Source organism: Boleophthalmus pectinirostris, unplaced genomic scaffold (assembly GCF_026225935.1).
Source record: "Boleophthalmus pectinirostris isolate CB_2022bp ecotype Guang Dong unplaced genomic scaffold, ASM2622593v1 HiC_scaffold_14, whole genome shotgun sequence".
NCBI lineage: Eukaryota > Metazoa > Chordata > Actinopteri > Gobiiformes > Gobiidae > Boleophthalmus > Boleophthalmus pectinirostris.
The window spans coordinates 17,739,887-17,753,927 of NW_026571047.1; the positions used below are offsets into that span (position 1 = coordinate 17,739,887).

The following is a 14,041-nucleotide window of genomic DNA, read 5'->3' on the forward strand; positions in this document are numbered from 1 at the left end:
CTGTAATAGCAATAATGTAAATATTATTATAGCCATAGTGACAGTGGTATATTCTCCTTACATCCACAAGAGGGCGCCAAATATAATCAAATGTAAATACTACACCTGTATATGACGTTTGTGTGTCACGTGTACCAGATAATTCTGAGTCATTGACATCTGAAGTATGTCTTAACAGGAGATCAGGTTATGTTTCACTGTAATCCTTTCTGCAACTGCAATTTCTAAACTGTAAAGCTTTGATGAGAAAAGACTGGGAGGGTGTGTTTCTTAAAACAACTTAGTAATAATCAGCAATAATCAGTTATTGTCAGTTATTTGTAATTATTTTATTGTAACATTTCAAATTATGCAAAGCCCTTTTTAACAGGTTCCCTTTGAATGGACTTCAACCACAGAAAGAACTATTTTATTTCACATTTTAAGTGGCTAATAGCAAAAGACAGCACAGATGACAAGAAAAAAAATGCATTGTTTGGCACAAAGGACTTCAAGTTAGACCACTTTAAAGATAAGGGATGTTCAGACGTTCACTGATAAAATGAATGAAAGTAATCTTTAAGGTTTTGTGCGTCAGAAAAAAATACGTATAGATTACAATGGCATAGCCTATAGGAAGACAAATATCTGTCAACGCTTCACAATACAACAGATATATTTAATACTGGCCACTGCAGTCAGTACATTCTCCAGAAGACATGCAGCTAACCCACTATTCACCTGTAACCAGCATAAAAACATTTGTCCTTCAGTTTCTCTTGTCAAGTTTATCTGAAACTGTAGTAAAATAGGTAACATTAAAATATGCTGCCAAAGATTACAAATAAATCATTACATCAAAGTGTTTTTTAACAAAGTAATAATACGCATCTTCATCACAAACCCTTTCAACCCCAAACTCTGGAACTGGGCATAAACTAGAACAAAAAGTCAAACTGAATGGACAGATAGTTCATATATTGTGGAATGGTTTGGTGTAACTGATTCATTAAGGCTACTTTGCTGTATGTTTGCTATATTCAGCAAGAACAGGTTACAACAAAACTAGGAATGTAAAAATTAAGGAAAGAAATTACACTAGTTTTAGATATTAACAACTGACCATACATTAACATTAACATTATATTAAGAAAATAAATATATATATACACATAGGACACAACTTCCCTTATAATACTCTCTCTTTAGCAGCTTGTTGCAGACAGCACAAAGATGCCATTCATATTTTTGGACGCAAGTTCTATTTTTATCTATTATTAATTCATTTTCTGTATGTAAATGCCCAATTTTACTATATTTATGAAGTCCTGTTCATTAAAGGTACACTAACCTTTCTGGAATGGAGTCTGCCACCTGCCCTTCCTAACGGCAGTGTTTTTCCATTGGCTTGCATGTTACACAGTATGACATTACAGTTAAGTAGCTATGCCAGGGAAAGTTACAGGTCAGATTTGTGGAGAGGTAAACCCGCTCACAAATATAATATTGAGCAATATAACCATATACATGTTTAATGTCATACTGTGGAACCTTCGAAGCAAAGCAAAACAAGCAGATAGAAGCCCCCCCCATTAGAAAAGTGACATGGTGAAGCTTTAAATGACAGTCTATATTTATCAAATTTCATGCATTTTTCTATATTCTAATTCACTGAGACGGACCAGAATCCCTCTTTCACAGTTGAGTGAATATTAAACACTCGCGCAGTATGGGGCATTATTATTCAGTGCATATCATGGACTGGAAGGCATATGTTGTGTAAACATATTTTTAACATAAAAAACAAGGGTAAATTAAGGACAAGTAAAAACACAAGATCTTCTGACGCTACCAAGAAGTAACTACACACTGTCACAGGAATGCCTTTAAGATCTTATCCCCACAGCTAAGGTTAAGGGCAGTACCTTTAGTTCTTTCTTTCAAGCACAAAATCAACTTGGATGGGTTGAAAACAATGTAATTTAGTGTCCTTCCCCCCCCCCCTTTCTATGGCTTACAGGTATCAGTCAAGACTATAGGAACTGGGAATAACAATAAAAATGCATTAAATTAATTAATATTGTATGGCACTATTGTAGCAATTAAATATTACCAATTCCACAAAGAATGCAATTTCTTAAATAATTTTCAAGATAAAATCTTTAAAATAGGGGTTTTTGGTATAAAGTTAAAATAAATTAGAGTGCTCACAATTATATCTAAATCTACTCAGTGTTTTTTTTTAATTCCCTTGTAATCCATACCATGCATCTTTACCTGTTAGTCTTAAATAACCTTATCATATCATTATAATTTTCATCATTGGAAATTGTGCTACATGCAGATTAGCTCACTAAAACTGCTTTAAAGGTCAGTTGATGTTGAAACACTAGGAAAATCTGTTAGTTAGTTTGTTTTTAAATGTCCAAAAATCCATCTGTTTTTATGGCACAGTCTGTTCATACTTTACTCTTTCTTTGACTTGCTGCTACTGTGGGATCCCTTGAGGTAGGACTCATAGAAAAACATGCCAAACAGGATCAAATAGCTGAGATACATTAGAGACCCCCATGTTATGTTGTGCATGTTGGATGGACAGTGGACTTCATTTAACCAATTATAAACAAAAATGAGCACCGTTAGCCCCATCACCATCTGTAGAATCTGCATGGTAGTGATGAACATGGCACAGAATCGTGGTATACGGATCCCGGCAGCCCTAGCCGCGTAGTACGTGTACATGAGGGAGTGGACGAAGTAGTTCATGGTCATAAACCAGCCCCCTCCAGCCACCTGGTCCTTGTACGAGAACCAAGAGTAAAGCAGGACGGTGATGTGGTGGTACCAGTGCAGGAAGATCAGACGCTGCTTTCTGAGAACTATGAAGACTGTGTCACCTGGAGAAGAAAGTTAGAAAGTAAATGTAAGTGAGCGTGAGGATAAATAATTTCACAGTAGGCAAAGGCAAAGTTATATAGTAAAATATTGTTGCAAGCAGTCAAATAATCCAAAATTGGTGAGTAATTTCTTGCAATATGTTACTTATCATTCAATAATCTAAAAATCAACTAAAAGGGGACTACACTCATACCATACAACATACAACTCACCCTTATGTAATAGATAACACTACGTCACGTCAATCACTATTTCATTTTTGCACTGTTTCACCATACCCACCCTTTGTATATAGCCGAGATATAATTACATTACTAGATGTGTAATTTTTATTTTTATTTGATAGAGGTTTTGTAGGAAAAATAATGCACTCTCACTTGAATGAAGTACAGTGAAACTACATTTTTACTTGCTAGTGAAGGCCAAAGCTTTGTTGTGGTCTGTGTCACCGTCTACGGAGTTCTATTACTCTACTATTTCTACTTCTACTACGATCTGTGACGATGATGTTTAGTTATTACAAAACATTTATGTTGTTACTCAAGGTATTGAAAAGATCACAACAGATAAGCTATACAGTCCTTTTGTTACAGCTTGTGCTTACAGTTGTGTTTACAGCTATGATTTATATGTTCATTTGCGTCAGTCTCTTGCCTCATTTAAAGCACCTAAAGCCTGTCTAACAAGGGCAATAGGACGTACTGGCCCACAGCACAGGAGCCTGTATCAGTCATGACTCATGCTTTAATAGTAAATAGTTGCCATCTCAGCATCTGGCTCTGATGCACTTCGTCCTCTGTCTGACCGAGATCATGACGAGATTACTCCACAGACAAAGACAGCATCTCCACACCCTCAGAAAGCTTTTAAGATATTTGTCTGCTGATAAACCTACAGAAATCTTTACAATGCCAAGTTAAAATCTGAGTGGCTTCCTATATTGGGACCCTAAATTCTCTGTATTTCATCCGGGGGTGGGGCTTAGCATTCCATGTAAATCAAAGGTTATTAACTGTGTGCTGTATTTTCCAAGAAGGAAGTTAATTCATAATCAGCAGATGTAATGCAATAGATATTAAGGTTCAGAGACATTCCAAATATCTAACCATGAGTCCCAGGTTCAGAATGCAACCGGTCTAGCAGCAGCTCAGTGTTGGGCCGGTCTTATGACTGTGACACTCACACAAGGACCGGAACTCTGCTGTACTGTTGCATTTTATTTATTAAGGGCTGCGGAGGGCACCAGCTTGTTACTTTTAATAATACTTGGGACCACTGTACCAGAGATGCATCACGTACAGTCTGAGCCCGGAGTAACCTTGACCTTAACCTGACTGTGAAAAAATATTGTCAAAAATCAAGATTTATGAGCATAACCACTGATACTACTGTCTGTTTGGCATAACTGTGTTTGGGGGGAAAAGTGCTTCCTGAAACATCAACAGAAAGTAAATGAAAATGTATTGGTTATAATTTTAGGTCTAAAAAAAAAAGTTTGTTTTTAGACATGGCAGCTCAGGTGAATAGGAAAACACTGTTTAAAAGGGGGTTGCCATGGTTGCAATAGAATGTGCCCCTGGATGAAATGCCAAGTGTTTAGGGAGTCCCTTGTGTTGATGAGTATAGCACGGACATTGAGCTATCCACAGCCTCTCCTGTTTTCTTTTCAAAAACAGGAGTGGTCTGAAACTGTCCTCTCGGCAAATCCTTAAGATCACTCAAGATGATCAAAGTAGAAATCACACCCCATTAATCATTCAGCAACATGACAGTGAGTCGATCATTTACTACGAGTTGAAATCTCAAAGGCTGCTATTAAAATGTCCTCTGCAAAGCAATTTGTGTTAATCTTATAGTTTAAACAAGCTTTCTACAAACATGTTATGAAATAGATTCTTGTATCATTTCAAGACATGTATCAGTCTTCCCTCAAATGATAATGCTCCTGGTTTAAAATCTACACTCTTACTTTAAAAGCAAATCTAATCACAACCACCATACTTATCAGAAAAATCATAGTATTTTTTTTGCCCAAATTATTCATTTCCAACCATAGACTATGTATAAGTGGTCAAAGCTAACCTGCTAGCCGCTGCGTTTTCAAATAGTAAGTGTGGGCTTTTCTGGCTTCATCGACTCCAATTGACTTGACATTAAAAAAATAGTCACCCTCTCTCTGCCTCGCCATTTTTTTTAGTTCTTTTTTGCTATTTTGTACGAAAATAAAATTCGTATTCCTAATACAAACCCAGCTCCAAATTCACTACTATAACCGCCAGCATTGATGAGCTTCATTTGACTGGAGCTGAACACAAAGGGTGACGTCACATTCCCTAAGTTCACTTATTATTACAGTCTATGGTCCCATTTTTATGCAACAAAAATGATCATTGCTGAATTATCTTACCGAGCTCAGGAGCCTTGGACAGAACAAAAGCCCAGGCCCAGAATTTGGTGAGGGGCGCGTGGTAGAAGCCGATGTCACACACGGACTGCCTGAACCCGCTGGTGGTGAGGACGTGCATCATGTAGAGTCCTGTCCGAACCACTCCAACAATACTGTGGACCCAAACAACAGTGGACATTTTCAACTTGTCCCATTTTAAAACCAGCTCAACAGATAACAACAGTGCTTTGCTCTCACTAATCCCAAACCAACATTGGATTTCTGAGTTACATTTGCGTGCAGTGTGGGTTTTTCAACACTGCATCTGTTGAATATCACCAAATGAAGCCAAAGAAGACATTTTGGTGTAAACTATATTTGTATCGCCTTGTTTAACCCTTTACTGGTGGCTAGCAAATTATTAAATTATTATGTGAATGAGTTAAAAATATTGAGCAATTCCACCAGGGAGGGCTTCATTTAGGCTGTACATGTGGTTTATGTTAAAAGGCAATTTTACGTTACAGATGTTTTTCAGGGATTCAGTATTGAAATAAGACTAAATAAAATGTAATTGAAAGCCTTAAATGATCAATACGCAGGAAAAAACTTTGGTGATTATATGTGACCTGGCGTTCACTTGAACAAAAATAGCACAAACTGACCAATCTTTACCTGAAAATGGCAAGGCTGAGTGACCACAGTGCCAGTGGGCGGCGCAGGTTCAACTTTGGCCTCTCCCTCATGAAGTGCTGCCCGGCGAAAACGAAAGCAGCATACAGGCCACAGAACATAAAGGAGTTGGTCCTGTGGGGGAATAAAAACAGACAAGGTCAAATACATTTAGGTGACGCCATAGTGAGTCACCAAAGAACAGTTTTCCATTTCATCTCAGCCCATTTCATTTATATTCATGTTCAGATAGAAATGGGAAATACATATAGAACAATGAATAATGTTCATACTTTGCAGCTGATGTCAGCAATATTTCCTGGGGGTGTGATGCTAACTGTAGGCTCTACGCTGTCTAAAGCTCTGTTATTGAAGTTAGACTTTTGTGATCAAAATAAAGCCCAGATTAAACAGGTATTCAATAAAGCATGAAAATTCATATTGATTACAGGCTCCTGAAAATAAGTTGTTTAAATCAGTTTTGGATATTTTCTTGAGATATAAAAACTTTTTTTGACAGCACTTGCTAATGTGTGCATTGTCACCATGGTAACTACTGAACATTCCACCAACAGAAACACATGTAGAGCACACCCAGCATGACTGAAATTGATAATTTTATACTGTTGATTGTCTAAAATATAAAGCTATAAAACTTGCAAAACAACACAGGGGGAAAAGTCTGTTGTGCAATTTATGTAATCTTTGGACCTCAATCAAGACATTCGCAGACATGTTTTAACACATTTTTTATGCATCGCAATTATCTCCCATTCCTATGTGTGATACTGCATCAACTCCTCTTTGTAAAGAGACAATATATTGTTGTACTTTCTAGTTCTACTACTACAAAAAAGTAGTTCTTTCATCATAGGAATGATAGGCACCAAAATAGTCTAAATACCATTATGCTCCATGTGCCCCACGTGCAATTTGAACTTAAGTGACAGACCAGACACCAGTGCCTGCTTGTCTCGATTGCAACACCTCTGAAATATGGAACAAATTTGACATAACTGATTTCATCTTATTTCATTATTTGCATCTCTCTTAGCTTTCACTTGTAGACCTTGATGACCCGATAGCTGCTTTATCAAAGAGTATGATAAGCAACTGGATCATTACTCTTCTGCTGTTGCATAACAATCTTACACAATTAGACTGAATAGACAAGGCAGTTAAAAGGTGCACTGTGTAACATTTCTAGTAGAGGGTCTGCCACCTGCTTGTCTCCATGGAAATGTTATTGCTTTGTTTAGAATGTTCCACAGTACAGATTAAACCCATCCTACATTAAACCTCTCTGTCAAAAGGGGGACAAAAATGTTACAGCATCACATTACATTACAATTCAGATCTGTTTAGAGTCACCCCTGTTCACAGAAGGAATTAATTTTGAAAGTACTTTTGTGCAATAGAAACACCTGTAATAAATAAATGCTAGATGGATATGTTTAAAGTCATACCATGAAACATTCCAGGCAAAGCAATGACACCCTCATCTCTATATCGACGTATCATTCAAGATATGAAAGCAGAAACAATATTTTTTGGGGGTCCGTATTTACTGTGTGTACATTTTCTTTGCATTACTGGGAGATTTTCGGTTATTTTGTGTATGTGATCTGTAAAAGGTTGAATTCAATCTGCTCTTGGGTTAATGTATCAGTGGCAAAAATTTGTTTCAATATTATAATTTATTGTCTATATTTACTTAGATAATCACACTTGACAGGCCTAAAGATAATTATAAATAAATATTACGGGTTGGTCTGCTTAATGGCAAGAATAAAATGCAGATTACTCAGATTAAATTGTAATTTGTGTAATCATTCATCCTCATTGATACTCATCGGAAGGGATTTACAGAGATTAGTGACACAGTGACCATTTACAGGGCCAGCAGGGCGATGGTGCAACGTCACTACGGGGAACAGTTCTACTCGACAACCTTTACCACAATTACGTCAAAGAGATAGTACGCCAATGCAAACATCCCTGTAAAAGAATAGTACAAATGCTCAACGTGAACAACCTCATTCCAAGTTTAACATCAAAAAAAAAGAAAGGAAACTGGCTGAGTTTCTGAACGCTTTGTCCCAATCTGCTTCCAAAGAATCAATAAAAATATGTGATGCCAACAAGGTCATAGTTCATTGGTGGGGCTGTAGCGTGTGAGAGGGGTGGTTTGGGCGCAGACCAGATGACTAATCCAGATTGGCAGAATACATATTAGGATGAGAGTGGATGCTTGACCCAGTTCAGTGTATATAGGATTGTGGTGTTTGCTCCCAGTGTATCCTGATGAAAAGCAGGAAAAAGGGCTCCAGGGCAGTTCTTTTTCATAATTGGACAAATAGGACAAACATTTTCTTGGGTTTAGCTTCCTGTTATAGGCAACATTTTGTTGTTATATAAAATTTTGTTGGACATCTTTGCTATGGCATTGGTTCTAATTTTTTAATCAATCTGAAACCCATTTATAGGAGATATAAATGATTGATTGTATTTAATTGAATTAACTGCATTTAATTTAACTAACCTTCATCAGCTATTCTTCCTGGAGATCTATGTAACATGTTGTGGGTTGAAATGAGCTGTGAGGGGTACAGCCAAGCAAAATAAGATCAACTGATGGTTATTTAATGATTACATTAAAAATAAAAATACTATATCCAAAGTTGATAGAGTACACCAAAATAGTAAAACCTCAGATCTAATATTTTTTGTTACTATTATATACTAGTGTTCCAGAGACTGAGCTTGAGAATCAGTTCAATGAAGAGCAAGTTTGCCACTCTGGTATGTTGAAGAGTTTGGCTGATAGGATAATATCACTATATATCACAGACTAGATGGGATTAAGAATCACACCAATTGACATTGTGGGAACAGCCTCATAAAACTGAAAGCTAAAACAGAGAGGAGACTGGAGAGAGACTTGCAGGTTGCGAGGATGAACAGAGCAGCGTCACAGCACAATTTTAGCCGTTTGCAGCATCAGTTCATGAACACTCAGCAAAAGGAATGCTGCTGAGGTGCAGAGGTCCAACATTATGCAAAACCCAACCCAATTTTCCTGTTTCATTATTGCAGGTGTTGTTCACGCAATGAGGGTATGTCCAATTATCTACATAACTGTACTGATCTACAAGATACAGTCAAGGGGAAAAGGTCATGTTGAACTTGGCATTTATAGTTGAACAGTTTTAGGAACAAAACTGACTGTTAGTTTCAGTCTGAGCCATATGATGAAGCAGCAAAAATGTAGTCGTACCAGGTTTTACACTGGAGACTCACTCCCTGCTGGGACTGTACAATAGGAAAGGAATGTGTTTACAGTGCCATAGAATTCAAAATACTGTGGATTTAATAGTCAAACATTAAAACAAGGATATAATAGTATCTTCTACAATCTGCACCCTAAACAAGAAATGCATTTAAAAATAAATATAATATGAGTTACACTGAGAATACTGAAATCTTAGTGTGTTCTGCATACAATAACTTCATATTTTGAATTGCAAGGTTTATATAACGTGATACATATTAAGTAGGCTATGATACCCCACATGGTGACGGGAGGGGGCAAGCGAAAGTCAGACCAGTGTAAGTCCTTGAGAGGAGGCTGCAACAAACCTGCACAAATCAATTTTTTTCTAGAAAGTAACATTATATGTAGCGTAGGCTAAGTTACCAGTTTTCCTGCATCCATTCAAAAGCCCTTCTCTCGTCGAAGCGTCGCTCAAAGTCGTACGCGTTCAGCTCGGTCTCGTTCATCTTTGTCGGATTCTTCTTCTGCGCTCACCGCTGGAACCGTTGGAAGTTTCTGGACAGAACTACGGATCGATAACTCCAACCCGAAGCAGCACAGGGAGACAGCGGCGTGGATGGTAGTTTTATATCACCGGTCTGTCTCAAGAAAAGAAGAGGGAGGATGCGGCACCAGACGCACTTCCCCACAGGCACACGTTTTTACCGGCGGTAAAGAGCAAATGCTAAACATGCTCCAATTTTTATCTGGCCCTTCAAAATAAACGTCATCAGATATAATGTCGTTTAATTAGACTTCAGAAACGTTCTATCCTGTCTGTATGTGTACAAAACATTTTCTATAAACTACTATAGCCAGGAGTAAGTGCAATTTTGCCTTTACGCACCATGAAATCAGGACGCAAATGTGCAGTTTTATTATGAAAAACAACAGAACTTCCTGTATTTGTGTGGCTGTTGGTGAAAAACTTGACGATGTGAGGGCACTTTCCTCCCGTGGCCCCGGCGATGGAGACCAGGGGGGAGGAGATTGTCTCATGACGTAGAATCGTCCAGGAAATCCATTAACGTCATTGGTTAAAACTTTCGTAATAGCACAACCCAAGCCCCTCCTATCATAAAATTTATGTTCTCGGGAAGAGTAGCCAATTGCAGTTGATTGGACATCATGATTACAACTGAAGCCTACACTCTTTGTAAATTATTCTTAAATACACTTCACCTTCAAATGGCTGCTAAAGGAAAACTTGAATCCAATATTTTTATTACCTATGCCTGCCGATTCTATTATGCTCACATGGTCTTATTGGTTTTATTCACAGTCCTTAGTCCTTATCATTACGCCAGTCGTTCGACAACAATATTACATGTGGGGTTGCTTATGAAATCGCGTGTTCCTTCTGTATTACATAGCAAGTGCAAAGGGGATTTAGTCATAAAATAGTTAGGTGTGCTCTTATGTAATAGCCCTAAGATACTGACCGTCGTAGGCGTGATTTGTAGTGAGAGACAATGGAAAAGAATGAGGAAACGCTTCCTCTTATGCGTCAATAGTTCAGGTGCATAACAGAGACATTTCAGCCTATTATAGAGACAAAAACTATCATTGAGTTGTAAAATTAAACTTTAAGTGTTTGAGTGGATAAGAGCAGCACAATGTATAAAAGTGTCTTTCAGGAGGTCAGGCTGACACGGAGTGCTTTGAAGAGCTCCTCCCCGGGCACAGCTGCTGCCCTCATCGCTCTCGAACATCTCAATAGCCCTCTCGTGCCCCTTGATTCACTTCTCCATGAAACGTAATCTGTGTTCTGACCACGAGAGGGCACTCTACAACAGCGTTTCATTTTTTTTTTTTTTTTTTACAATCAGCTAAAAAGTTCATAGGGTTTATGAGTGAGAAAGTAGTTTTGAGCTTAGAAATAAAGTTGACATTAAGCTGAAATTTTCATGGTTGTTTATAAATTTTTAAAAAGTAAAAATCAAATGTAGATCAATTGGTAGATGATCAAACACATGCAACTGTGAAAGCAATGATAATGCCAAATGCAACAATAAGCAATATTATTTAGCTGAGACAACATTTGCAAGTTCATTTGTTACACAAGATGAAAGCTGCAGGCCCAGGGGAACAATCAGAGGAAACACTGGGGCATATTAATGTGGACATGACTTTAATCATGCAGTAAATATTATCCCGGGGGGCATTGATATCGTCATTGCCAGGAAACACATGAATAAAACTGACAGATTATGCTTTACAATATACAATCAGGTAGAATAGCCAGGGTCATGACTCCCCTGAAAATCAGACTCCAAATCTAAGTGACTATTCTGGTAAAATTAATAATACAATATACACAAATGGGCTCTATGTCCAAATCATATGCTCGGCTGCATCTCCAGTGGCACAAGCTACTGTAGTACAAGGCCTTGAACAAGAGAATAGGGCTTAAAGGTGCACTGTGTAACTTTTTTGGTGGAGGGTCCGTCAAATGCTTTTGTCCATGGAGAATGAATCTTCATGGAGAACAAACCAGACTAAGTTACAGGTCAAATCTGTAGAGAGGCAACCCTGCTCACAGTCAGAATGTCTGTATTTCTTTTTTAAGTTATAAAACCATCTGTAATTGAATAAATATAAGGTAAAGCTGTTTAATGTCATACTGTTAAATATTCCAGGCCGAGCAATGACATATCCATAGAAACAAGGAGATGATGGACCCCCAATCAAAAAGTTACATAGTGCACCTATAAAAGTATCTCTTTGAAATTAAGTATTTTTGTCTGTAAATCCTATGCTAGGTTATAGTCTATCCTACTGCTTATACTTCTGTTGCTGTTTGATTTGCACCCTGCTATAGACCCATGAATCACAGACCAGGACAAGACTTGCTGCATTAACATTGGCTCATTTCATTATGTTTATATGAGTACTTTTGGTCTCTGATAACAACTCTGCTTGTTGTGATTTAAATAATTTGAGTAGATGAGATGTTATGAATTCTGAAAATATGCCAGAGGTGTTTAAAACCAAATGAACAATTTTATCAGACAGTTTTGGTCAATTGCATAAAATTTGTAATTAACTTTCAACAATAACAGGCTCATTGGGCAGTGAGGGCATTGACAACTGGCAAATGTTAAATAGGCCTATGTTTTGTTGAAAATATAACATATATGTATACAGGCTCTATATGTTCACTCATTTGTGTTGACTTCATTTCCACGCGGCCCTTGACGCACATGTTTATCTATTACCATATTAAAGATGAGTGTAAGAAAGTGTCTCAATGGCATTCCTCCCTCCTCTTGTTGAATAACTTACCTTAGTGTTTATGAGGAGGGTCGGACTGGGCATGCTCACAAAATGGGGAGGGCGCGAGGAGAAGACGGCTGCCTGGGAGAGGAGAGAGAGTGAAGCAGGAGTTGTGATATATCTCTCTGACTCTGTGAAAAAACACCGGTGAGGAGCTGTCCATTTCAGAACTGTTAAGCATCACGTTCGGCACAACCTGACGGTTTTACACGCCGCTCATTTTCACAGAAAAGAGAGGAAAGCTCACGGGTGGAAGACGCGGACGTACGTGGACCGCAGTGCCGCTGGAGTGCTCGCTACCTGCAGCACACGCCGATGCAACAGTATCTTATCATGTGCATTTATCACCAGCAACAAGACGCCACACTGCGATGCCATCACGCTGTTTGGTAAGTGGACACCTGTGCTTTTAATATCTTGTACGCAGTGATACCTCTGTATTAAGCTATGTTGATGAAGGAGATTCAAGTGCAAAACAACTTGAGCCATGTAATGACCTGGCAGACAGGCGGTCCAATCTACTGCATCACAGCGTCAGACCACTGAGATACTCGCGCAAAGGTCATTTTCTGCGCAGACGCCAGTGTCATTGACGCATCTGTGCGGGCCATTCTCAGGCAGAAATGCGTGAACAAGTTTTGCCCTTGACTGGAAAAGTTGGCGTCGGGCTGCTTTGTCAGAGCGATGAAATACGTGAGGGGAATTAGGATGCCTTACCTGAACTACAACAGCTGGGTATATGTAGTCTACCCAGTGGATTCGTCGGTTCGTTTTAAGATTTGTCTGAAAATATATCCAGTGTTTTACAAATGAGGAAAGTATGTTTTGTTTGTTCATAATTGCTTCATGACTTTTTGATGAGACTTGATGATGCAGTTACATCACTCATTAACAATGCTTTTCTTTATCTCTGTACATTACATCAGTTAATTCAGTTCATTGTACATTTAAAACAAGAAATATTTTCAACCAACAGAAACCTGGATTATGGTTTATATTTGATCAAATAGGGTAAGAACTATGCCCAGTTTTAGTTCAATGAGATTCATTTCTGATATTTTATGTTATTAGGTTCTTTTTACAGACCAAGAGTTTATTTTCATACCTGATCGTTTCGACTGCTCACTAGCACTCTTGCTCAGAGTGGTCAGCTGATGTTGCTGTGATGTGTCCGGTCAGCTGATTTAAACTATAAACTGGACTATAAACCAGGACGAGGGGGCTTTTTTACTCTCACACACCTGGGATACTGTCCCGAGGAAGTCGGGACAGTATCCCGACTTGATTGGTAGGAACAAAACGCCAAAACCTGTATAAATCAGCTGACCAGACACGTCACAACAACATCACGTGATCACTCTGATTAAGACTGCTCACTAGTGGTATGAAAGGTATGAAAACAAACTCTTGGTCTGAAAAAAGAGCCTAATAACATATGCTTAGTTTTGCTAATCTAGCATATCTAAAGTAAATTAGGTTTATAATTCAGAAACATAATCAAATACAGAATCTATCTG

The 14,041-nt window shown here is 38.1% G+C and overlaps 1 protein-coding gene across 1 annotated transcript; it reads right to left on the reverse strand.

The window, feature by feature from the left end:
* Positions 1 to 304: 304 nt before the first annotated feature.
* Positions 305 to 9,907, reverse strand: LOC110154239 (elongation of very long chain fatty acids protein 6-like). Its single transcript, XM_020918212.2, has 4 exons — positions 9,633 to 9,907; positions 5,939 to 6,070; positions 5,285 to 5,436; positions 305 to 2,876 (listed from the first exon to the last, which is right to left on the reverse strand). Exons 1-4 carry the CDS (start codon positions 9,713 to 9,715, stop codon positions 2,446 to 2,448), a joined length of 798 nt encoding a protein of 265 aa, XP_020773871.1. The 5' UTR covers positions 9,716 to 9,907; the 3' UTR covers positions 305 to 2,445.
* Between the last annotated feature and the right edge of the window lie 4,134 nt (positions 9,908 to 14,041).